Source organism: Mustela nigripes, chromosome 10, assembly GCF_022355385.1.
Source record: "Mustela nigripes isolate SB6536 chromosome 10, MUSNIG.SB6536, whole genome shotgun sequence".
Classification (NCBI taxonomy): Eukaryota; Metazoa; Chordata; class Mammalia; order Carnivora; family Mustelidae; genus Mustela; species Mustela nigripes.
In genome coordinates this window covers 31,244,349-31,271,060 of record NC_081566.1, presented here as the reverse complement: position 1 = coordinate 31,271,060, position 26,712 = coordinate 31,244,349, and the positions used below count along the sequence as shown (strand labels likewise).

General features: G+C 43.5%; 1 protein-coding gene across 2 annotated transcripts in view; it reads right to left on the bottom strand.

Annotated features, from left to right (window-relative positions):
* KCNH1 (potassium voltage-gated channel subfamily H member 1) overlaps nucleotides 1-26,712 on the bottom strand; it is a 407,094-nt gene that overhangs the window by 327,760 nt on the left and 52,622 nt on the right. For both annotated transcript variants that reach the window (XM_059412951.1, XM_059412952.1), the window contains exon 5: nucleotides 21,664-21,782. In XM_059412951.1, coding sequence (XP_059268934.1) covers nucleotides 21,664-21,782 — 119 coding nt within the window. The remainder of the gene's footprint in view (nucleotides 1-21,663; nucleotides 21,783-26,712) is intronic.

Sequence of the window (26,712 nt, the reverse complement as noted above, 5' to 3'; positions counted from 1 at the left end):
CTTTCACGGCACAGTGCCATACGTCATCACATCTCATACAACCTCAGGAGACTAGGGAGAATAGTATTTTTCTTATTTTACAAATTGAGAATGTAAGCTCACAACGTAAATGGCTTGCTCACCGTCGTTATTGTAGATAACCAAACAAGACCTTAAGCCCGAGCCCAGTTTCCTAATTCAATGCTTTTCTTCTCCTCTGTGACTCTTGAAAAACTACTACTTCTCCCTAAGACCTCTGCATGATGGCAACAAGACACCCTGCCGTCTTATGAAGCCAACATCCGGTCAAAGGCAGCAACTCCCACTGTGGACCTTCTCCAGGCCTTCCCAATTAAAGTCCCAAACCAGCCACAGTGGCCAGAGCCTGTCTCCCAGAAATCACTACCCTGCTCCCGAAGCCTCACCTAGCTAGATTAAGAAAGAAGCAGAAACCAAACTACCATACTCGGAAACCCTTCTATGTCAAGAGACAGTCCCCATGCAAGTGATTTCTGCTTAAGTAGCTCAGAGATGAGAGCATCTCACTCTAAGTTCTTAAATGCTGCTCCCCATTACACCTCCCTCTTAGCTCGTGGTTTCCCCTGAAAGGAAAGTAAGAGCACCAGAGAAAGGTTCCTGCATCTTCCAATGGTCAACGTCTACAATGGGCCTTTACCCTTACCCGCCTACCTACTTCTGGTTTCAACAGAACAAGTGCCCAAATCCTGAACCTCACCCCTCTTCCCTAACTCAAGTGCTTTACACCCACCCCCTGCCATGATTCCTTCTCTTTTCATGCCATCAAGCTCTCTTCAGACACAGGATCACTCCAGCAGCATTGTTGCACATCACTCAACTCTCCTTTCTTGCTAGGCTCCTTCTGCTGTTCCCCTGTGTAGCCAGACTTTTTGAAAAAGTAGTAAACACGGTGTCTCCACCTTCCTCCCCTGCCATCACACCCCACATACTCCAATCTGACTACAACCTCCTCTAGCTAATGAAATCGCTTTCCCAAGGTCACCAAGATCTCAGTGTTGCCAAATCCAGTGGGGTCTCCTGATCTCACTCTCTTGGCAGCTTTCTACAGGTTTTTACATATCTTCCTTCTTGAAACACTCGTCTTGCCACTCCCTCCTGTTGGGGTACCACAGAGGGGTACAGCTCAGATCTCCCTTCAGGAAACCCTTCAGAACTAATCCATTAGGGAGTTCTGTTGCTTCTACCACCAAAAACATATAACTCAGGATCCATGCACTATTCTCCAGCTTACTTCTACAAGTCCACTCAATGTCCCATCCCCCCCGACTGCAGTATGGAGACAGCCTCCCAACCTCTCCCTACTTCCAAGCTGGCCCTCCTCAAAGTCATCTGCCATACAGCAACTTGTATTAGGTCATGTTGCCTCTCCAACCAAAACCCTCCAGTTCATGACACTGAACTTCAAACAAGATCCACATTCGTGCTATGACATATGAGTCCCTGTCTATCTTTCCAACCTCACCTAAGCCCTTTACCTCACCAACCACTCCACCCCCCTGGCTTTCTGCAAAACACGGAAGTGCTTTTCCCACCTTGGAGCAGCTCACAATGTTCCTCCCCAGCATGGATGGGTCCTTCCCAAGCTCTGAGTCTTGGTGTGAGTGCCATCTTCTCACAGAGGCCTTCCCTCATCACTTGATCTGAAACGACCCCACCCACCACTTCCCTTCCTCTGTTCGTTTCTATCACATCACCAGATTTGTTCCTTTTCTAGCATTTATCAGGAATCACAGTAATACCTTATCTATTTACTTGTTTGCAGATGGCTGTCTTACTGGACTACAAGTGCCACGAGGGCAGGGAGGTTGTCTTCTCACTCCCACATACTCAGTCCTTAGCATAGCTCCTGGCACACAGTAAATGCTTAACAAAAACCACCTGAATACATGAATGACCAGCTGAATGAAGAAAATCAAAGGAGAGGCTATAAAAAGACCTAAATAATAATATAATTCTTGACAAAAATATAATATCAAGAATATTATATCAAAAGATCAAAATATTATATCAAAAATATAATATCAAGAATATTAGAATACTACCATAACCATGATAAAGACAACAGAAAATGTTTTATCTTAAGACCTTATTGTAATTACATGTGTAGTCATAAAGAAATAAAAACAAAAACCAAAGTCTACATATACCACTAAATAGCATGTGCTTCCAGCAGATACCCTTCCCTAGATATTACAGTATTGGTTATCATTTATTGAGTGCTACCTATATGCCTTACCCTGAGCTAGTAAGCCCTTTACATAGATGAATGTATTTAATACGTATGAGGTGCATACTATTATCATCCCTATCTTCCACTGAAGAAACTGAGGCGTGGGCAATTCAAATAACTTGTCCAAGCCAGAAAAGGTTTTAAGTGGTGCAGCCAACATTGCTAACCTTGTCAAGTTTAACGCCAAGATCCGTATTTGTAACCCCTCTGTTCTCATCCCATGTTCTGGGTTGAGCACTTTACATGAAAAATACAACTTAATCCTTACAACAACCGTGCAAGGTAGATGTTTATTTTATGAGTAAGGGAAATGATTTTGGGGATGCTAAGTGCCCAAATCCACAAAGTTGATGGAGTGGACCTGAGAGTCAAACCCAAATCTGATTCAAGAGCCCACAGCCCAAACTGGATGCAAAGAGCATGGGAGCCACAATGTGCTCTAACATGCAATTTAAATTTTCTAGTAGCCACATAAAAAGAAGTAAAAGGAAACAGGTCAAAATAATTTTAATATTTTAACTCAATATACCTAATAGGATAACTTCAAGATATAATCAATACAGAAAGTTATTAGTGAGATAGTTCACATTCCTTTTTTCATACTTAGTTTGAAATCCAGCATGTGTCACGTAGCTTACTACACCCCTCCATTCAGATGAATCACATCCCCATTGCTCAAGAGCTACATGCAGCCAGCTGTCACCATACTGGACAGCACAAGTCTGAACTAAGACATTATACTGAGCCATAGTAATATCCTGGACCAACTTACACAAAGGCAGGCACTGCTCTCCAAAGCAGATTTGGAAGGGATGAACTAACCGTACATCAGACAACAGAAAACACATTCAAAATGTGAACCAGAAGTGCGTGTGCAAATGTAAAAACATGTACAAGACAGGGAGGGAGGACATGGCAGAAAACAAACGGGTGGCCAGGGAAATCATTAGGGAGGGGAACTGCAAACACAGGAAGTCAATCGAGATACAGCTGTGGCAGGCAGAACCAGGCAGAAGCTCCGCCTGATGGAGTCAATCTTGGCTCCACAGCTGATCAACCTCAGGCAACGCCAGGTCCCTGTGCCTCAGCTTCCTCAACTGGAAAATGAAACTAATAGCACTTACACCAGATAGTTCCTGTGAAGGTCAAATAAAAATACAAATGTAGATAGGTGTGTACCTGTATATACAAATCTATACATTTTTCTTGTAAATCGTTAAATAGTATCCAAACACGAGTGGTTTTGTGCAAATAAAGAAAAGGTGGTTTCAGGATCTTTTCAGGTATCTGGTGGCCATCTGTAATGGGTGCTTCAGAAAAACGTCAGGTCCTCTGCTCATTTTTAATAAGATTACTTGGAGAATTTTTAAATGTTGACTTATATAATATTTTATATATATTTTTAATATTAACCCCTTATTGGATAGATTATTTGCAAACATCTCCCACTCAGAAGATTCTGGATGATAATCAGGAAGGCTCCAGCAATCAGTTCATGGAGTACATCCTACTTGTCTACAGGCCTTGGTCAGGGACCAACAATGACAGAACTGAATGGCCTGGGAAGAAAGGAAAACTGAGAAAGTACATTTATTTGGGGGGGGGGGGGTAAAAGAAAAAGGACAAAATAAAATGGCCTCACAGACCCCATTAATTCTATGGACACTTATAAAAGCAAACATGGACACTCAGACACTGAAAAGGACCCACGAGGTTGCAAGGATCCCATAGTTTATAACGGAAGAGACATGAGTAAGCAAACTACTAACACATAATAGAAAAGTGGGAAGAGATGCACGGATAAAAGTACTGCAGGAGGGCGCCTGGGTGGCTCAGTGGGTTAAGCCGCTGCCTTCCGCTCAGGTCATGATCTCAGGGTCCTGGGATCGAGTCCCACATCGGGCTCTCTGCTCAGCAGGGAGCCTGCTTCCTCCTCTCTCTCTGCCTGCCTCTCTGCCTACTTGTGATCTCTCTCTATCAAATAAATAAATAAAATCTTTAAAAAAAAAAAAGTACTGCAGGAGCAGAGAAAAAAGAGACAATGAACAAACTTAGGGAGTCAGGAAAGGCTTAGATATGAGGTGATTGTCAAGACTTCCGTTGAGGAGCGCCTGGGTGGCTCAGTTGGTTAAATAGCTGCCTTTGGCTTAGGTCATGATCCCAGGGTGCTGGGATCGAGTCTCAGACCAGGCTCCTTCCTCAGCAGAGAGCCTGCTTCTCCCTGCCTCTCTGCCTTCTTGTGTTCTCTCTCTCTGATAAATAAATTTTTTTTTTAAATCTAAAAAAAAAAAAAAAAAAGACTTCCCTTGAAGGACAGGCCACAGACAAAGCTCAGACCGAGCGTTTTCAGCACAGAGTGCACCCAAGCCTTGGACGTGCGAAGGAGGAAGGTAAGAGCTCGGTGTGGGAGGAGGCTGTTGTAACTCGGGTCTAGGAGTGGTTTGCTTTTTGCTGTTGTTTTATGTCTTGGGATTGGGGAGGGGGGTTCTATAGAAGACAAAATTGGAAAATGACCCTAAATTTAATGGAAGGGAAGGGCAAGACCTGATGTGCCCCTTAAGTAGAGGTAAGCATTTTAAGAAAGGGAGGTTCATAATCAATCCCTGTGTACAAAGGTACTCAGGCTTCTGTGTGGCAGAAGGACCAGAAGAGGCAGGCCCAGAAGGTCAGGAAGGCCGGCAAGAAGGACCACAGAACTCCAGAAGAGGCAGGATGTGGGCTTCAACACAGGAGTAGCAATGGACGAGACCATGGGCAGACTCTATAGCCTTCCTAGGAAGCTGGAGACCAGGCCAATCTATCATGACCAGGATGGCTCTTAACAAGGGTCAGAGGAGGCAGCAGTCTCAAGGGTGCCATCTAATGGGGAGTACCAGATGTCATCTCCCAGAATGATATCAGCACAAGGACCCAGAGTCAAACACAGGGGCTTCCACTTTGAGAGCTGCCCCATGGGACTCAAGACTTCACCCACCAAACTGGCCTCACTGATCATCTCAGGGCATAGCCGGGAGCACCCTGCCAACACCACCATCCCATCATCCACCACGACTGTCTCAGACATCCTCCACCTATGGGCAAAGAGAAACCTTGCTTCTCTGAACCCCTTACTCCAGACGACCCCTACCTCTTACTTAGTATATCTCCTGTTTCTGTTGAAAAACCTACTTTGGTTTTTATGACTACAGAGTAAGAACAAACTCAGTCTCAGCCAGAAAAAGCCCATTCAAAGGAAAAGGGAGAGGAGGATATTAACAAGGTTGAGAATGAAGCTCCAGCCACTAAATAAAGCCTGATTTGGGGTTTCAGACAACCCGAGCTAAACCATTGCTTAATTCTTGTCATGAACACCCTTCCCCGTAAACCAGGAAGGTGCTATTTTTAGAACTTTCTCTGTGGTGCACTTGTTTTTTTTTTTTTTTAAGATTTTATTTATTTATTTGACACACAGAGAGAGAGAGAGAGAGAGATCACAAGTAGGCAGAGAGGCAGGCAGAGATCGAGGGGGGGAAGCAGACTCCTTGCTGAGCAGAGAGCCAGATGTGGGGCTTGATTCCAGGACCCTGAGACCATGACCTGAGCCGAAGGCACAGGCTTAACCCACTGAGCCACCGAGGTGCCCCCATGAAGAGAGAAAGGCAGTGAGGAGCAATTAAAAGTATGAACCTGTATACTTCATGTCACACTTGAGTACCAACCCACATGACACCTTCATAAGCCCATATTGAAATGTAATAGGGTTGTGATCTCAGTTTCTTCTTAATTTCCTGAGAAATTCTTTTAACTTTTTACTTTGAAATCTTCAACTATGTTTTTTTAAATCAAAGTGTTGAGAAGAAGTGATCAGACGGAGTTACAAAAGCATTGCCATCATTACCAAAGCAGCAAAAAGTAGTACCCCACAGGCCATCACCAAGGCAGAGAGCTGTCATACAGGAGGAAGGGATTAATGTGAAAGGGAAACAACACTTAGTGAGGACCTACTAAGTGTCAAGCACTGAGTGAGGTTCTTGCTTCTTTCCTCCTACATTCATTTAATGAACATTTTACCAAGCACTGACTACGTGTCAGCATTGTGTTCAATGGCAGGGATGTGGAATAATTAAGAGACTTCACAGACCTTCCATCTACCAGAGGAGGCAATTCCCAGGGGCATGAGTGCTCAACATGGAAATTGCATATGGTGAGGAAAGTGTGTGAGGAGTCTGAACTGGCCTGGCTGGGGCAGGGATAGTTGAGAAGGAGTGATTTCTACACAGAGATTTGAGGAATGGGTAGGAAGTAGCTCAGCTGAGAGAAGGATCAAGAACTTGCAGGCAGAGGAAGGGCATGTTCCAAGGCCCAGGGGCAAGAAAGAGTTTGATGCTCAGAGTGAGTTGGGAGCCATCAGATAAAGCTGGGGAGACGAGCTAAGTCTTGTAAGTCATGACATAAATTTTAAGTTCATCCAAAGAAACAACAAGATTACATTAAAGGATTTTTAAGAAGGGAGAAATAAGATCATACTCATAAAGCATCGCAAATCCTCACTACCATCTTTGGGGTAGGTCATATCCTATTTCATGAGGATAAGGAAAGATGAGTGAGGCTTAGTAACTTTCAGAAAGTCACACAGCTGGAATGCAGTGGAGTCTTGGATGAGAATTCAGGTCAGTCTGACTCCAAATCCCCTTCTCTTTCCACTATATCATCCTGTGTCTTAAGAGAAAAAAAAAAAAAGAAAAGGGCTGTAGAAAATCTTCAACCCTCATTTCACCTGATTATTTACAACTTTTTACCAAAATCAAATATAGGGTTGATCTCTGGTATCACCAAACATTTGAATTTTCCCATGTGTGTTTTGAGTAAACAATTTATTAAAATATAATAAACATACACCAAATGATCCTCCTAGGAGATTAGCCAAGAATCCTCCCCACTGTCACAAGATCCCAGTCCTCAGACAAGAGAGGACTGGCCAGTAGGAGCCCCACGGACAGTGAGTGCACACGGAGCAACCAGGCACAGGCTGGCCTTTGGGGCTGGAAGGCAAGGGCAAGGCCATGAGTCCAGCTGCCCTTCCCAAGCTCATGTTCAGCAGATCATCGAGTGGTCCTCCAAACACCCGTGCTAATGACAAACTCACTACCTACAGGCACGCCTATCCCACATTCAGACAGTTTTGAGTGTTTAAAAAGACTCTTTACGAGAGGCAAATTAGCCCAAAACCCAGATGCTTGTGGCAAAAGTTGTTCAAATCAGATTCCTCTGCGAAGCAGGAAAGAACCATCTAGCAGGAAGGGACCCCTGGAGTGTTGTGACTTTTCCTTGAGTCTAAAGGAATCAAATGAAGTCAACACCCAAAATAAAACAAAACAAAAAATGAAGTAGGAAATCTCGGGTTCAAGGTACACAGAGTCTGTTTCTAGGAGAAAGGATAACACCTTTGTTCCCATACATGCTGGCAGCTTCCACGGGAGACTCTGGCCCATGAGACTGGAAAACAGACTCACCCCAGAACCAGGACCCGCCTCTGCCCTTCCTCGGCAGCAGGCAGCCCTCAGCACATCCCCTGCAAATGCGGACAGCAAGCACAGCTGTGCTTATGTGCCTTGAGCAGACTTGAGTTCTCTGCAACTTCGTCCTGGGGAGGGGCTGGCTCAGCACCACCTCCCACGCCTCCTGCACATCCTATTGGGACAGCTAGGGCAACATTCTCACACATGTAAGGAAGGCATCCTCTATACTTTCCCCCATCAAATCCCTGTGCAGTGCACAAAACACAAGAGATCTTCCTTTAAAAATTAATGAAAATGTTGGGGCACCTGGGTAGCTCAGTGGGTTAAGCCTCTGCTTTCAGCTCAGGTCATTATCTTGGAGTCCTGGGATCAAGACCCACATCGGGCTCTCTGCTCAGCAGGGAGGCTGTTTCCCCCTCTCTCTCTGTCTGCCTCTCTGCCTACTTGTGATCTCTCTCTGTGTCAAATAAATAAAAAATTTTTAAAAATAATGAAGATGTTAAAACTTTCAGGATCCCTGGGTTGCTCAGTCAGTGAAGAATCTGCCTTCAGCTCAGGTCATGATCTGAGGGTCCTGGGATAGGTCCCTGCATTGGGCTCCCTGTTCAGCAGGGAGTCTGCTTCTCCCTCTTCCTCTGCCCCTCCCCCTGCTTCTGTGCATGCTCGTTTTCTCTCTGACAAATAAATAAATAAAGTCTTTTTTAAAAAATGTTAAAATTCGGGGCACCTATGTGGCTCAGTGGGTTAAAGCCTCTGCCTTCGGCTCAGGTCCTGATCTCAGGGTCCTTGGATGGAGCCCCGAATGGGGTGTGGGGGGGGGTCTCTGCTCAGCAGGGAGCCTGCTTCCACCTCTATGTCTGCCTGCCTCTCTGCCTACTTGTGATCTCTCTCTCTGTCAAATAAATAAATAAAATCTTTTTTTTTAAATGTTACAATTTTAGGGGTACCTGGTTGGCTCAGTTGTCAAGCGTCTGCCTTCAGCTCAGGTCATGATCCCAGGGTTCTGGGATCAAGCCCCACATCAGGCTCTCTGCTTGGCAGAAACTCTGCTTCTCCCTCTCCCGCTCCCTCTGCTTGTGTTCCCTCTCTCGCTGTGTCTCTCTCTGTCAAATAAATAACTAAAAAAATCTTTTTAAAAATATTAAAACTTTCGATTGAGTAAAATGATTGCTAGCACCAATTCTCAGTGATGGTGAGAGAAGAAACTGGCACATGAGATTGCACAGGCAGTGCGAACTGGAATTACCTTGTCCTGTGAACTCTGGCACTTTCTACCAACTGTTAAATGTTTGTACCCTCTGTCTCCTTCACTCCACTTCCAGGAACCTATTATATTCACGAGAACCCAAGTGTGTAGCGAGCCAACAGTCAATACAGTGAACTAAGCTCTAATATGGCAAACTTCCAATTACACCAAACATGTTGAGATGCCACTTAAACATTAAACATTTAAGGGGTACCTGGGTGGCCCAGCCAGTTAAGTGTCCAACTCCTGATTTTGGCTCAGGCCATGATCTCAGGGTCATGAGATCAGGTCTTGAGTTGGACTCCACTCCCAGCAGGGAATCTGCTTGGGATTCTCTCTCTCCATCTCCCCCTGCCACTTCCTCTGTTCAAGCATGCTCCCTTGCTCCCTCTCAATAAATAAAGAAAATCTTTAAAGAATAATTAAAAAATAAAAATTCAACATTGAAAAAGAAATAGAGAAGTTCAAAATCTCGGGTACTAGAAACAAAGCAGGAACACAAAACCAAACCAGTCCGTAGGAGTGGAAACCAAACAGTCCCAGCATCTCTCAGAAGCAGGGGTTACCAGAACAGGGAATACATTGTAGAGTACAGGAGGGGAACACATGTGCTCTGACTGGGGTGACAAAGGGCAGCCCTGGCGGAGAAACACAGAACAGAGGACACCTACCACATATACCAGAGAAATTAGAAGCAAACTGGACACCTGTCTGGAACTTGGGGTGGCAAAATGGTTATCTGTGGGAAACATGTGCTGTACACAAGTGTGGAATTGGAATTCCCACTGCTCACATGGTTGGGAACTCCAGGGCTAAAACTTTTACAGAAAAGCTGGTCTGACCCAGGAGAAAGTTTATGATATATGGCACAGAAAATCTCAACCACCACATCCAGATGCCTCCACCATTGAGAACCCACTGGCCTCCCACCAAAAACCTCTCTTGTAGAGAAGCTCCTCATGAGAGGAAATGAGCCACTAAGAGAGAAGATTTAAAAGCATGCCTACATGTTTAAAGCAATGAACAAGAAAGAAATGTTAGCAGGACTGAATTGAAAAATGGGCAAGAGACATGAATAAGCTTTTCACCAAATGAAATCCGTAGTTGGAAACAAACCCCTGAAAAGATGTTCGGCATCTTGAGCCATTTACTAAAATGCAAACTAAGACTACGATGAGATATCATGACATCCTCATTAGTAAAAATAAGAAAGAGTGGCAATATCCAAGGCTGGCAAGGATGCAGAGAAACTGGATGTTTCCTATGTTACTGGTAGGAAGATACAGTGTAGAACCAACTGCAACAGGCAAATAGTTTGGCAGCTTCTTACAAGACTAAAAATACACGTACATACATGCACACACACACACACGCACACACACTTAAATGAATGCGTGTAAAAACTGAGGAAGCCCAACTACAATCTTTAATTTAATTAACACTATTCTACATATGTCACTTTCCTAATTTTGCTCCTGTAGGACAGTTATATAAATGGTACCAATGTGGGAAGTGGGTGAAAGGTACCAGACACTCTGTACTAGTTTTGCAACTTCCGGTAATTCTGTAATTCTGTCAAAATAAAAAAATTTCAAAAATCAATTATTGGGTGTGAAATCCAAGTTGTAAAATATCACAGAATGATATCATTTGTGCAACTGTGTTTTTAAAAAACACACAATTACACTATATGTGCTTTCTGGATAAGTAGGTAAGTAATATGAATATTAAAACATCAATAACAAGGAGACACACAACTTTAGGGTAGTGATTTAGCTCTAGAAATAAGTTCAAAGAGCACCTCAACTTTAATATTTTAATTGTTACAAAATGATTTGAAGTGAGAAATCCATATCTAGATAGTATAAATAAAGGAATTCTTGCTGATTAATAACTCTCTGCTACTCTGAATATTTTTTTTTAAGATTTTATTTATTTATTTACAGACAGAGATCACAAGTAGGCAGAGAGGCAGGTAGAGAGAGAGGAGGGAAGCAGGCTCCCCGCTGAGCAGAGAGCCCGATATGGGGCTCGATCCCAGGACCCTGGGATCATGACCTGAGGCGAAGGCAGAGGCTTTAACCCACTGAGCCACCCAGGCGCCCCTATGCTGAATATTTTAAAGATTTCAAAATTAAAACCAAAAATATACAGACAAGGAGGGGCGCCAGATGGCTCAGTCCAGTAAGTGTTTCCCTTCAGCTCAGGTCATGATCTCAGGGTCCTGGAATCGAGCCCCACATTGCTCCCTGCTCAGTGAAGAGTCCTGTACCCCTCTCTCTGCTGAGGTGCTCTCTCTCTCTCAAATAAATAAAACATTTAGAAAATATATATACAAGGGCAAAAATATATATATGCGCACATATATATATATATATGCCACCATATACATATATGGCACCCATATATGTATATATATATATGTACATATATATATATACAGGGGCACCTGGGTGGCTCAGTGGGTTAAAGCCTCTGCTTTCAGCTCAGGTCATGATCCCAGGCGCCTGGGATCCAGCCCCACATCGGGCTCTCTGCTTGGTAGGGAGCCTGATTCCCCCTCTCTCTGCTTGCCTCTCTGCCTACTTGTGATCTCTGTCAAATAAATAAAATCTTGAAAAAAATACACACACACACACACACACACAAACAAGGAGGTTTACTGAAGCATTAACTATAATAGCCAACAACTGGTAACAGTTACATATCCATCAACGGGGGATAGCTAAATAGATTTGGATATAGTCATGCAGGGGAATATAAAGCAACTACTAAAAAGAATGAAGGGGATATGTACTCTTAGGGAAATACCCCGAATATACAATTAAGTGAAGAAGAAAAAAATGTGACTTAAATATAGTTTGACCTCATTTCTTGTTTAAAAAAAAAATAAATATAAATTTATACAAACATATTATAATAAAACTCATACACTATTTAAAAATGGTTACACCCAAGAAACAGTGGGCATTTCACTTTTTACTTCATATGCCTCTGTTTTAAAATCTGCTAAAAGGGGCACCTGGGTGGCTCAGTTCATTAAGCATCTGCTTTCAGCTCAGGTCATGATCTCCAGGTCCTGGGATCGAGCCCAACATCAGGCTTCCTGCTCAGCAGGGAGTCTGCTTCTCTCTCCCTCTTTTTCTCTCTTCCTTTGCCCCTCCCCACTGCTCATTGTCTCTCTCTCAAGTAAGTACAATTTTCAAAAATAATAATAAAATAAAATCTGATAAGAACCTGTTTTATTCCCAAAAATTGAAATTTTTTTCTTATTGAAATATAATTAACATATAACATTATACTAGTCTCAGGTATACAACCTCATGATTTGATATATGTATATATTGTGAAATGATCACTACACCTAGTTAAGCATTTTTTTCTTTTTCTTTTTTTAAACAAAAGTCTTGGCAACTTTCAAATATCCAAAAATGTATTGTTAACTATACCCACCATTCTGTAGGTTACATCCCAAGGATTTATTCACCTCATACATGGAAGTTTGTACATTTTGAACCCCTTCACCCCTTTCTCCCACTCACAACTCGGCAGCCACTAACCTGTTCTCTGTGTCTGTTCTCTGTCTCTCTGAGCTCAGGGTTTTGTTTGCCTATTTGCTTTGAGATTCCACATATAATAAGTAAGATCACAGAGTATTTGCCTTTCTCTGTCTGACTTATTTCACTTAGCACTGCCTTTAATATCCACCCATTTTGTCCAAAATGGCAGGATTCCCCTTTTGAGAACTTTTTTCAAAAGGACTTAATGAACCGAACACTGAAACTTAATATTAAGCTAATCTTGTTGAGCATTTAGTATATGTCATAGTGCTTGAGTTCGGAAACTTCCCTGCCCCAAACAAATCTATGGGCACCTATTACTCTCATTTGCGCTCACTGCCTCCACTTGAAAACAAGGAAGAGGAAGAAATTAAAGCTCTCAGAGATGAAATGCCCTACATGTAACCACACAACTGGACACGCTGCTCAGTGGGTTGGAGCTGAGCGCTGTTTCAGGCCGGCACTCCAATCCCCTGCATGAAGAACAGCAGCAGAACGCTGAAACGCACGGCACTGGCCAGATGTCCGTACAGAGAGATGGAGAGCCTCGTGCGCTGGACCTCGCCCCTCCTAGGGACCTGGCTGCATGATGTTCCCGGGCTCCAGCCACCACAATGGCAGATCTCAGACTACATCCTGACCTGGCTCGCTCATAAGGAAGGACTCAAAGAGGAGGGGACAGGGAAATGTGGTTTCCCCTCCCGGTCTTCCCCACAGCCATTCCAGGGGGAGAAGGGCGGCCGGCACGGCAGCAGAGTGCTCCCAGACACACCAAACACCAGCAGGGTCACCCCTACGTGAAAATCAAGGTGAAATCCTACAGAGCAGGAGCAATGCTCTCTCAGACACTGACAGTGACCCTCCGCCCTATAAAGGCAGAAAGCAGGGCGCCTGGGTGGCTCAGTGGGTTAGGCCGCTGCCTTCGGCTCAGGTCATGATCTCAGGGTCCTGGGATCAAGTCCCACATCAGGCTCTCTGCTCAGCGGGGAGCCTGCTTCCTCCTCCCTCTCTCTCTCTGCCTGCCTCTCCATCTACTTGTGATTTCTCTCTGTCAAATAAATAAATAAAATCTTTAAAAAAAAAAAAAAAAAAGGCAGAAAGCATGGTAGTAAATTCAGAAATGTGCCCCTTCAAATCCCACTTCAGGAGAGGATTCTCTACCCAGCAGCAGGTGCAGGTAGCAGACAGCCTCCTATCAGATTCCTAAGGGATGGAAACCCCAAGTTTTTGCTGAGGCACTACCAATGGCTGATCAGGAGAGTGGCTGAGAGGCATGACCCTTCCACCCTGTGTGGGACTCCTCTCTGCTGCAGAGCCTCCCTCCGATTTGCACTGTGGTCTGGTGCTCCCCCAGCCCAGGGCTGCCTCCTCCCCCTTTTCTTTCATCAGTGTTACCCAGCCTCTGCATCCCACAAAACTCAACACTTGACAAAAGTCCTCCAGCCAGACGTACATATTGACTAAGATACTTTCAGAATCTGAAAATAAACTGGTCTGTAAAAGAACAAATGCTGAAACAAACGGAGAGCAAGGGAACAGGTGCCCAAGAACAGCAGACAAGGTGGGCTTTGTTCTCCATCCTGAGATGTGGGAGATCATGGACCCCTACTTCATCTAAAGCCAGAAGGTCTGGAATAACCTTGGGCTGAATAACAGCACAGGACTGGGAAGAAAAGAATGCAGAGAAGGAACCAACCTAATCGGAAATGGGTTGGGTTTAAAGTCACATAAACCTGGTTCTCAATCCAAAGTCCACCATGTCCTGCTGGGTGACCATGAACAAGTTAGTGACCTTCCCTATGGCCCCGTTTCCCCCTCTGTAAAACTGCTCTGAGCTGCCCGGAGTATTAAAGATAAGAAGCACAGAGCCTAGCACATAGTAAGTGCCTCCTTCTTTCCTACAATCAGTCCAGGAGGGAGACATAAGGAGTAAAGTGAGGGCCAAAGCCACATTGCCAGAGCTCAGGGAAAAATAGTCAAACAGAGAAATAAGTTCTCCTTGAAAATACCAAGTGCAATCCATTTAAAAAACAGAACTGCTATTTCCAGTGCACTTGAGCTTTGTGTCAAATTTTTCCTACAAGGGGGAGAGGCCAGGCATATCCATACTCGTACTCAATCTCCATTTGGCTAATGGCACCGACCAGTGAGAAAACTGAGCAGGAAACTGGCTGCAAGCTATGGCCAGGGAACAAAGCTCTCTCTGTTTCAAACTTACTAGCCATCTTCCAGTTTCCAGTCCAGGAAGTTAGGCTTGGAACTTGTCACTCGATCCTAACAAGTGAAAATCTGAACAAACCCCCCAAACTGACAATTCTTAGATCTGTCAGAGAAGTGAAACTGCAGGTAAATCATTACACCAAAAACTACAGTGGGAGGCAGGTGAATAAAAGTGACAACCTGCCAGAGAAGAAACCCATGAAAAGAAGCTTCCACAAAAACTAGCACCAGATAGGAAAACCTATTCCCAAAACTGGCAAATCTCTGGAAGCTCAGTGTGGCCAAGTCTGACAGTTACAAAGTCCAGGGAGAGCCAGCTGGTTTTGTGAGTTTTATCTCCAAGAGCTGTACCAGATCCTCACCATGAAAATCAGAGAAAAAATCCCCTCCTGTTTCTGGAATAGGAGAACAAATGTAACTATATTGAAATACACCAGAGCATTCTATTCTCTTTCAGAAAGGCCTGCCCTTAGGACAAAGTGTATAACCAGAACTAAAGTGTTGGTTTCATGGAGCCTCCTTGCCCTGGGGGAAGTGAGGGAAATACCCAGTTCTGGGCCCTCCTATATATTTCATTTGGCCGAAGTAGGGGAAATACTCAGAGGCATTCATGAAATTCACATCCCAGGGGCATAAAGTCCCTAAAACACCTAAACATAGAATTATACAATGTTGCCTCTCCCTGACCCATCACCCCCATACCACTAAGTGCCTACTTACCCATGAGCCTTTGCCTAGCACATCCAAGTTCAGCTTTCAAAACATTGCAAGTCATACTAAGAGCCAAAAAACAGTCTGAAGACACACGGCTAGCATCAGAACAAGGCGCAGCCATGGCAGGGGCAATGGAATTATCAGACCGTGAATTAAAACTATGATTAATATGTGAAGGGCTCTGATGAAAAATGTAACATGCAAGAACAGATGGGTTATTTAAGCAAAGCGATGGAAATTCTAAGAAAGAACCAAAAGGAAATACTAGAGATCAAAAACACTAAAACAGAGATGAAGACTGCCTTTGATGAGCTCATCAGCAGACTGAGCACAGCTGAGGAAAGAATCTCTGAGCTTGAGGATATGTTAATAGAAACCTCCAAAACCAAAAAGCAAAGATAAAAAGTGTAGGAGTTACTTGGACAGTGGGGAGTCAGGGCCAGGGTCCCCAACAAGAAAACATGGAGTCGGGACAGCTAACCTCAACGGCACTAACATTCTGTTCACAGCTTAGACAGGGCCCAACCAACATTCTGTTTTGCAGACTTTGCAGAAATGACTTCTGCAAAATGTCCTAAAATAAAACAAGTAGCCACAGAGCATTTGTCACTATCATGAGCAAGGGGCAGCTAAGACAAAAGCTCCTAGTAGTCAGCCCAAAACAACCAACAGCACTTAGACATGAACCTAATAGGTAGACAGATACATGATCAAAGCCCTGACTGCTACAACTCAGCACACCCTGGTTGCTTAAGATGGTTCTGCAGAAGAGCTCATAAAAACCCCTAAGCTTAGAAACTCCCAACAGCAAGCCTCTTGGGTCCCCTCCTTCGTTGAGAGCTTTGTACTCGTGCTTAATAAACGTTGCCTTGCTGCCCACCAACCACTCTTTGTCTGGTCTACCTCTTCATTCTTCCAAGTAGTGTGACCAAGAACTACAGGTGCTAAAGGAAGAGAGATCCTGTAACAAAAGTCCAACAGAATAAGTAAATAAAACAGAATATCCAGGAACTGTGGGACAACTGTCAAAGGTGTAATGTGTGTAATGAGAACACCAGAAGGGGAAGAAAGAGAGAAACAGAAAAAAAATATCTGAAGCAGTAATGACTAGGAATTTATGCCCAATTTGTGTTAGACACCAAATCCCAGGTGCAGGAATCTCACAGAACACCAAGCAGGATACAGGGCCGCAAAACAAACAAACAAACAACAAAAAAAAACCACATCTAGGCATATCACATCCAAATGGCAGGAAATCAAAGGTCAAGAAAAAATCCTGAAAGAAGCCTGAGGGGAAAAAAAACCACTTAACTTATTAGGAGCCAAGATAAGAATTACATCTAACTTCTCAGAAACATAAACAAAAGAGAGCTGACTAGATATTTAAAGAGTTGAAAGAAGAAAAAGTAAACACCAGCCAAGAATCTTGTACCCTATGAAATTGTCTTTCAAAAGTGGAGAGGTGCCTGGGTGGCTCAGTCAGTTAAGCATCTGCCTTTGGTTCAGGTCATGATCTCGGGTCCTGAGATCAAGTCCCACTCGGGGCTCCCTGTTCAGTGGAGAGCCTGCTTCTCCCTCTGCCCCAGCCCCTCCCCCATTTGTGCTTTCGCTCTTGCTCTCTCTCTCTCTCTCAAATAAAGAAAATCATTTAAAAAAAAAAGTGAAGGAGAAATAATGACTTTGCCTCAAAAAAATTAAGGGAATTTGTTGCCTGTAGAACTGCCTTGCAAGAAATGTTGAAAGAAGTTATTCAGAGAGAAGGAAGATAATACATGTCAGAAACTCAGATCTACACAAAGAAAGAGCATCAGAAAAGGAAAAAGTAAAGATAAATAAAAACTTTTACTTTTCATTTTCTTAAATGATGTAACAGGTAACACGTTGTTCAAAATAAAATAGCAACAATGTGTTTAATTCTATATGAATACATATTTATTAATATTATATATATACATATATGTGTGTATATACATATACATCTATGGATATGTGTGTGTGTGTATATATATATACACATATATGTATGTGTGTGTGTGTGTATATATACATATATATATATATATACATATATATGCTTACCTACACTTATGGATAATGACAGCAATGATACAAAAAATAGAAGGCAGGAATCAAGAATTAGGATTATTTTGTTACTATATAAAGTAGCTGCACTATCCATGAAGCAGTACAGTGTTATTTCGAAATAGACTCAGATTAGTTGTAAATATATATTGCAAACTCTAGGGCAACCACTAAAAAAGTAAAAGAAGTATAATATGCCAAGAAAGGAGAGAAAATAGAATCATATAAAACACTCAGTTAAGGGGCACCTGGGTGGCTCAGTGGGTTAAAGCCTCTGCCTTCAACTCAGGTCATGATCCCAGGATCCTGGGATCGAGCCCCACATCGGGCTCTCTGCTGAGCAGGGAGCCTGCTTCTCCCCAACCCCGCCTTCCTCTCTGCCTACTTGTGATCTCTGTCTGTCAAATAGATAAATAAAATCTTAAAAAAAAAAAAACACTCAATTAAAACCACAAAAAAAAGCAGAAAAATTAGACAACAATATAGAAACAAAGACCAAGGGCAAAATATAGAAAACAGTTACAGATATGGCAGATATTAATCTAACTGTATCAATAATCACTTTAAACGTCAATAGTCTATGTATGCCATTTAAGACAAAGATTGTCAAAATGGCTCAAAAAATAAGATCCAATTGTCTACAAGAAACCCATTTTAAATATAAAGGCACAGATAGATTAAATAAAAGGGTGAAGAAAGATATACCAAGTTAACACTCAAAAGAAAGCAAAAGTAACTACATTGATTTCTGGCAGACCAGACTTCAGGGCAAGAAAAGTTATCAGGCATAAAGAAGGGTATCACATGATGATAAAGGGGTCGATTTTTTAAGAAGACAACAATAACCCTTAATCTGTATGTGAATAACAAAGTATGTGGGGCAAGAACTGGGAGAACTACAAGGAAAAATGGATGAATCCACTATCCAGTTGGTGACTTCAAGAATCCTCTACAAGAAATGGACAGAACCAGGAGGCAGAAAATCACTGAGGTCGTAGTTGAACTCAACACCAGGATCAATCAACCAGATGTGACTCACAATCTATAAACTACTTCATGCAACCACAGCAGAATTCATGTTCTTCCCAAACTCCCCTGCAACATTCAGCAAGAGAGACCACATTCTGGGCCATGAAACACACCTTCACAAACTTAAAAGGAAGAAAGCATATGTCTGCTCTCAGATTACAGTGGAATTAAAACTAGAAATCAGTAACAGAAAGATAGCTATCCAATCCCAAAATGCTCAAAAATGAAGCAACACATTTCTAAATAACACATGGGATCAAAAAGAACTCTCAAGAGAAATGTTAAAATATTTTAAACCAAATGAAAATGAACAAAGAACTTGTGCCCATTTGTGGGGAGCAGTGAGAGCAGTGCTTAGAGGAAGATTTATAGCACTGAATGCATATACGAGAAAAGAAGAAAGAGTAAAATCAATAACTAAGTTTCCACCTTAGGAAACTAAAAAAGAAAGAAGAGCAAATTAAATCCGAAGTAAGTAGGAGAAAAGTAATAATAAAAATTAGAGCAGAGATCAATAAAATTAGAAATAGAAAATCCTTTGAGAAAATCAACAAAATCAGAATCTGGTTCTTTGAAAAGATCAGTAAAATCCATAAGCCTCTCGCCAGGCTAACTAGTCACTGAAATGGGACCCAGATGTCTGCCTTATATTGCCAATCAATGAGCAACTACTTCTGCCAGAGGAGGTCAACAAAAGCATGAACATCACTTCCTTTCTTTCATCCACTCAATCAATTTAAACAAAAAACAAAAACCACTAATGATAAGCATCTACTATATGCCAGACACTGTTTCAAGTGCTTGGGATGTATCAATGACGAACAAACAGAATAAATAAATAAGTTCTATAGTATATTAGAAGGTACTAAGTGGAGAAAAAGAATAGGAGAGAATTAGGAGGTATGAGTATTTCTATTTTCTCATGAATGTTTGTGTATATATATGACATACATATTTGCATATATCTATTAAGCAAATATTTTATTTTCTTCCCTCTCTTATTCCCTTATCAAATATAAGATGTATTAACAACAGTTTACACCTCAGTTATTTAAGTTACAGAATACCAAAGGGAAGAGTAAACATCCCCCAAAGATTTTGCACCCTCTCCGGTGGAAAGAGTTGGCATTTTTGGTTATATGCAGGATAACTGGATCATGTTAGGTGGAAGTATGACTCTATAAGTCTCTTTATTTGGTGAGTGAGTATGGTTTAAGGAAATGTGTATGACAGGATGACAGGGGGTGAACTCTAATGATTAGTTTTATAGGTCAACCTGGCTAGGCCACCGGTACCCAGTTATTTGATCAAACACTAATCTAAGCATTCCTGTGAAGGAATTTTGTAGATGTGATTATCATCTACATTTAGCCAACTTTCTGGAAAGCAGATTATACCCTATAATCTGGGTGGGCCCCATCTAATCAGTTGAAAAGCCTTAAGAGCAAAGCAGAGGAAGCATAAATACCATCTGTGGACTTTAGCATTGAATCCTTCCAAGAGTTACCAGTTGGCTAAGCTGCCCTACGAATTTTGGACTCACCCAGCCAGTCCCCATAGTCTCATAAACCAACTCCTTGCAAGAAATCTCTGAATATATAAATAGCCTTGTGGTTCTCTCTCTGGGAGAACCCTGACTGATGCAGGTAGCCCCCCAGAGAAAAAGACACTTGAACCAAGACTTGCAGCTGGTGAAGGAGTTGCCACACAAGACATCTGAGAGAAGAGCGAGCCTGGTGTGCATGAGGAGCACACAGCAGGAATGCAGCTGAGTAAGAGTAAGCAAGGCAGAGAGCAGCAGGAAAGGAGATTGCTTTGTTAACAAAAAGCAGCAGCAGGGACAGGATAAGTTCAGCCTGTATGCCAAAAGGTCTCCTTTAGATTTCTTTCCATGATGTACTGAGCCCACATCAGGACCAAAAGCTATGCTTCCAAGTGCCTTTTCTTCTCAAACGTGACACAGGTGAATGCTCTCATCCCCACTGTTGGCAGAGGTTCTGGGATGCCGCAAGATCACCAGTAGTGAACCATCTAATATTCAGAGCCCTGAACGTAAGCTGCACCAAGCTGGCTATTCCTCCCTTAGGGAGCCGGGAGTCAGGCTAGAGATGACCCAGTCATATGAGCAAGGGCCAAGCACGGAGGGCCATCAGCCGGCAAACAGAGAGCTTATGTTGTCATCTCTGGGTAAGACGGAAACATGCCATGTGCAAGGGTAACACTCTTCACTCTCCACCCAGGCTGAGTGGGAAAAATGAAGGCCAGGCACCATCAAAGATAATACACAATTTGGATGCAGAACCACCAAAACCGGTAAGAATCACTGGGGTGCATTAAACCTAGTGAACCCCCTTGCCCTGGCTTCCCAGCCACTCATTTGTCCCTGCAACAGGGAACATACCACCACCAACAGGCTTTCCTTATGACAAAGGTTACCAGAACAATGATAAATTCAAGTACTTTTATTAACCTGGAAAGATGTTCATGATTATATAAAGTGAAGAAAAGGTAACACAAACACATTAAATATATGCATTGATTCTTAGATACATTTGAACTTCATAAATATTAACTATGAAAAAATGTATTTATTGTTCTTTAGGTAATAGGATATACCTAACAAAAACTTAAAGAATGCATACAAAAATTATAACAAAGCCATCTGGTTAGTGGGACTTCAGGTGATTTTTATTTGTTTCCTATTGTTTTCCTCTAATATGTATTGATCAAATAATGAAATTATTTATGGTTTATAAATAAACACCCCTTCATACATGTAGCACTTCTACCTTCTTTCCTACTCTCTCAAGGAAATGAATTGACACATGTAACCTCAATAAGCTGGACTGGAATGGTCTGCAGACTCCTTTTACCTAACGGAAAATCCAGAGGTCAAAGGACTGAGGTCACTTTCCCAAAGTCACACATCATGATGTGTACCCAACCAAGACATGAATCTGAGGGTCCTGAAGGTCCCTTCCAAACCATGCACTTGTTCTGTACCCTTTTCTTAGTGCACAGACCCAAGGAAGTAAGGTTTACGAAGAGCTAGCCCCTTGTCCTTACCTCGGCCAGGCGGGAGTGCTTGTGGACATTCTCGCCTTTTTGAACGCTGGGAGCCAGCTGCTGCAGGACACCCCTGCTGCTCGTCAGAGCTCTGGTCAGCCGAGCAAACTTCCCCCAGCCTGGAGCATACAGAGGAGAGAAAAGACAGCTTCAATCACATACTGAAGGTCACGGACATTCACACCACTGGTTACACTGTTGGGAACCCACACACCGACTGTCCCCTGGGCTCCTGTGAGTTCCTCTGCATTCCTCCCAACCCAGACTGGCTCTCAGAAAAGCATCTAGACACACTCAAAGTTGTGTAGCAATTTACTTTTACCTGCACTTTCACTTTCTTCTAATCTTAGCTTTGTGACGTAAGTAGGGCAGGTTTTAGTCCCGTTTTACAAATGGGGAAACCAAGGCACAGAATGCCTAGACAATTACAAAGATTCTAGAACCCAGATCTTTCCACTCTGCCCCAAAGCTTTCCCACTAGATGATACCAGACAGTTGAGTTATTTCTCTGAATTTGTGACTGGGCTCAGGCTGCTCCCAACCCACACATGGTCTGATCTAGCAGAGACTGAGCTGGTTCCAGGGGTGGCAAGGACAAGCTAGTTGAATGGCCGTCCAGTGCCTTACAATCTCCAAAGCCAGGGGAATAAGAAATGAATCTAATACCCCTGGGTAGGTGGGGAGAAAGCAAGGGCATATTTTAGCTGTTCTGGGATGGGGGAAGGACTCTTGGTGAGAGGTTCCCCAAATAACAGGAATCCCAAAGAGCCTAGTACTGAACTTGGATTTTTTCAGAGTTAGGCTCTTTTAGCTGGAAACAAAACTGCAATCGAATTCTGCAAGGCTTTTCAAGAACAGAAAGTATATTTTTCCATCAGGTAAAGCACAGCTGTGCATGAAAAGATCAGCAAGGGCTCTGCAAGCCCTCGGTCCAACCCACCTCTCCGCTGCCATCACTACACCCCCACCACGACCAAACTCTGACACAGATGATAAGAAGGAGGTGGCATGACAGATACCCCAGACCCTGCCCGGCAGGGAGCTCAGGGTCCTGGTCCATAAGCTGATCTAGCACAATGGATGAAAAGAAAGATCCCTGGACCTCTGGGCATTTCCCCAGGCTCTGGCTAGCCTCAAGCACTCTGGGCTAGCCCTGAAACCTTTAAAGGAATGGGGCTTTCAAAGGAGCTGGCTCTCCACTGGCTGAGTGGAAGGCAGGGGAAGATGAATGGGTGTTCGATGGGGAAATGGACCAAGACTGTAAAATTCTCCATCACACCTCTATCAGCATGGTCAGGCTCTGCCTGTTCTGAAGGAAGGAAATAAGTTCTCTTCCAAGTTACACCCCATGTTTTCCTTGCTGAAATATAGATATTTTCTAATGGGCCTGATGAAAAACTTCCTTCATTCATGTATTAATTCTGTAAACATAATTGTTACATGCCAGGCATAGTGCTAGGTACTGGAGATACTAAGATCAATAAGATACGGAACCCGGCTTCAAAGAGCATGTACCCCAGCAGGGAAGACTGCCCGATAAATTTTTAAAAAGCCGTGATATGGAAGCTAAGTTCTGGGACAGACATGAGTATAGGATGGTATGGTCAAGACTGTTCGGAGAAGGCATAGCTTAGGGCTAGGGCAGAGGAAGTGACACCAGAACAGAATTTTGAAAGATGAGTAGGAATTAAAACACAAGAAGAAAAAGAGAGATGTTATACACAGAAAGCACAGCACCTACGAAGGCAAAAACCATAAAACAGAGTAATGTGTCAGTGAAGAGTAAGACAACCTAAAAGGCTAGATGGAAGAGGCACAGCTGGTAGAGGGAAAAGGGTGAAGACCATGGCCTGAAGTGATGTTAAAGTGGTTGCCAGGGGCCACAGGGAGAAGAATGTCAGTGGTAAGAACCAAGATAACAGGTTAAGAAATTTGAACTTCATCCTGAAACCCATGGGGAACCAGGAAGGAGTTTTAATAGGTTGGGAAGGAAGAAACACACCAACTTCACTTTAGAGAAACAGAATGGGAACAAGCATGGTAGGCTTTTTAAAAACAAGGTTGACAGATAAAAGACCAGTCAGGACCCCAGGCAAGAGGTCCTGCATGCGTGGTCAATCCTAGGGCCTGGGCCCAGCAACAAGGAGAGCTTGAATACAGCTGTAGGGGTAAGACCCCCAGAACTCGGGGAGCAACAGCTGCAGAAAGAAAGAAGAGGCAACCGAGGCAGTCTCTTGGTTCCTGGTTTGGGGGACTGGGGTGACAGCCACACAATGAGAGTAAAACCATGTCGTAGAAGCAAACGAACATGATGGACCATATCAGGTACCATTTGGACCAGAGCCATCAGGAGAAACCCTCTTGGAAACAATTTCTTATTGTCCGAAAGGCCAAATGGGAGGAGACTACCCAATGAGAACCTCGCTCAGGATGACTTTCCTTTGGGGAAGCACAGTGGACCTTTTCCACAGGAAGATAAGGTTCAAGAGTGCCCTTCCTGGATACTGCCCCTCCACAGGCAGAACTTCCCACTCCCTCTTTTTCTACTCCCCCCGGTCTCAGGCTGACTTGTATCTACCCAGCACACACAGGTACTGGGTGTCCTTGGGGTGAGTGGGGGTGGACAGGAAGGGGAGGCATGAAAGCAGAAGAAGGCCAGAAGGAACAAAACACAATGTACAATCCAGCAGTTGGCTAAAACGTACTCCTTGGATCCTTTCTCCACTCTCCATAAGGACAACCACATCCCCCTTCCTTGACCACACAACAGAATTCAATGCGGGCGAGACCCCCATCAGGCTGCTTGAGCCCACACAGCCATGTATCCTGCCTCAGCCAGACAAGAGGGTTCTGGGATGAAATGAAATTCCAGCTCCTCCCAGGATAAGTAAGTTCAGGGATCGGAGACAAGACTGACGTGCAGGCCCCCGCCCCGGGAAAGAATGCCAAGTCGCTTTGAGTAGAAGTTGCAGAGGATGGCTGGCAGGAGTCCTGACTTTGGTGGGGAGACTGTGAGGACAGGCAGGTCCTAATCTGCAGAATCACAGATTCTCTTAGAGGACCTAGTGCTGTAACCCAATGTATGTAAGAGAATAGAGGACACCGGGGACCAAGATGGACAGTCACTGGACTGTGGACACTGCCTAAGGATTCTCAGGTCCTCCTCCCCTGATCTTTTCCTCAACAGTGTAGAAATAACCAAAACTCTAGAGTGGCTTCTTCAAGGAGGAGTCACTAAATCATCACCTTCCTGTCATCCCAAGGGCAGACAGACAAAATGTTAGTATTGGAGGAGCCAAGGGGACCTGTGGCTTCTATCCACTGCCCAGATTCTTTTCCAAGACTGCCTCACAAACATCATACAGAAAGAGATACGAGGAAGGGTCTACAGTTAGAACAGCTTGCTCGAGCATCCTCCCCACACGTTCTCAATCTTGGCCTTTAAAAACATCTCTTCTAAAGTTTTACGTTCTTTTTTTGATCTGAATCCGGCTCAAGTTTACTGTGTGGAAGTAAATACGTGAGTCTTTAAAAGTGAATTCACTCCTTTAATGTGAGATTATTTGGTGGGGTAAGAGACAAATCAAGAGGGATGACTCAACCTCACTCTTCAGGGAACAATGGGGAGAGAAAACTCTGAGCCTCACCATCTAATTCTTCTCTACCCAGGTACCCAAGCCTCCTCGCTCAAAGGGGAGAATAGGACAGAGAAAAATATCCTGCAGCCACTATCAATTATCTGTAATAACAGAAAGTAAGAAAGGAAAACAAGTCAATCAGAGAAAGACAATCACCGTATCATCTCACTCATATGTGGAATTTAAGAAACACAACAGAAGATCACAGGGGAAGAGAGGAAAAAATAAAACAAGATGAAATCAGAGAGGGAGACTAATCGTAAGAGACTCTTAACCACAGGAAACAACCTGAGGGTTGCTGGAGGGAGATGAAGGGACGGGGTCACTGGGTGACGGCCACAAGGAGGGCACGCGATGTAAGGCGCACTGGGTGTTAGAGAAAACCGATGAATCACTGACCTCTACCTCTGAAACTAATAATACACTATATGTTAATTAATTGAATTTAAACTTAAAAAAAAAAAACAGATTAAGCAAGAGATTAGAAAAAATGAAACCCCTGGAACATTACAGATTCTCGTTTCAGCCAAGAATTCCCATCTACTCTCTCATTCTGACTTCAAATACACACACACACACACACACACACACAGAGCTGTAGCCGGACCTGCATTTCCTGGCTCCCGCCATCCGTGGACACTTTGTATCAGAAACCAGGGGAAGCAGTCAAAAGATGGGCATAAAAGAGAAAATGAGGTGGTCAGGGGCCTGGATAGTTCCTACAAAGGAGCTTGAGAATTGATACGCTCGGGCAAAGAAGAGCCTGGGTGAAGGGGAGTTACTTTGTGTCTGATGCTGAAATAGTCCACAGCTGCTTGTTTTTGAGGAAATGTGAGGCATCCGCTGGCTTCTTCAATCACTAGCAAGGCACTCAGCCCTGTCCCAAGCCTCAGAGTTAGGCACTGCGTGATCAAGGAGCAAAATCTCCTTTTAAAGACAATTTGAGCACAGCTGACTAAAGCAAAGGGTGAATCTGATAGTGGGAAACATGTGCTCCTAGACCAAAGAGCAATTATCTGGGGATTTCTGGGGATTTGGATAAGCCACACTCCCCTTCCCACTCAAAAGTGAATTCCCAATAACCTTGGATCAGCAAGGCTCTCAAGACTCCTACTGCCAACTGGGATGCTGCACTGAAAACCCAGCTAGAATCTGCCAGAAGCTCCCAATGGGAGAGCACATCCAAGAAGAAACGACAAGTCAGAAGAACAATCCAGCGACATGGGAGAGTATCTTCCTAGACTCGATCCTTGCAGCCAGAGCTGCAGTTTATAGACTTACAATGAACAAGGCCTGAGAATGAACAAGCTTGAGAGCTCTTCCACCATAAACTGACGAATATAAAATTTGACCTTGTCCTAAGTAGAGTGCTCCACTCAAAGGAGGCCAGGGGCACAGTGACATAACAGGA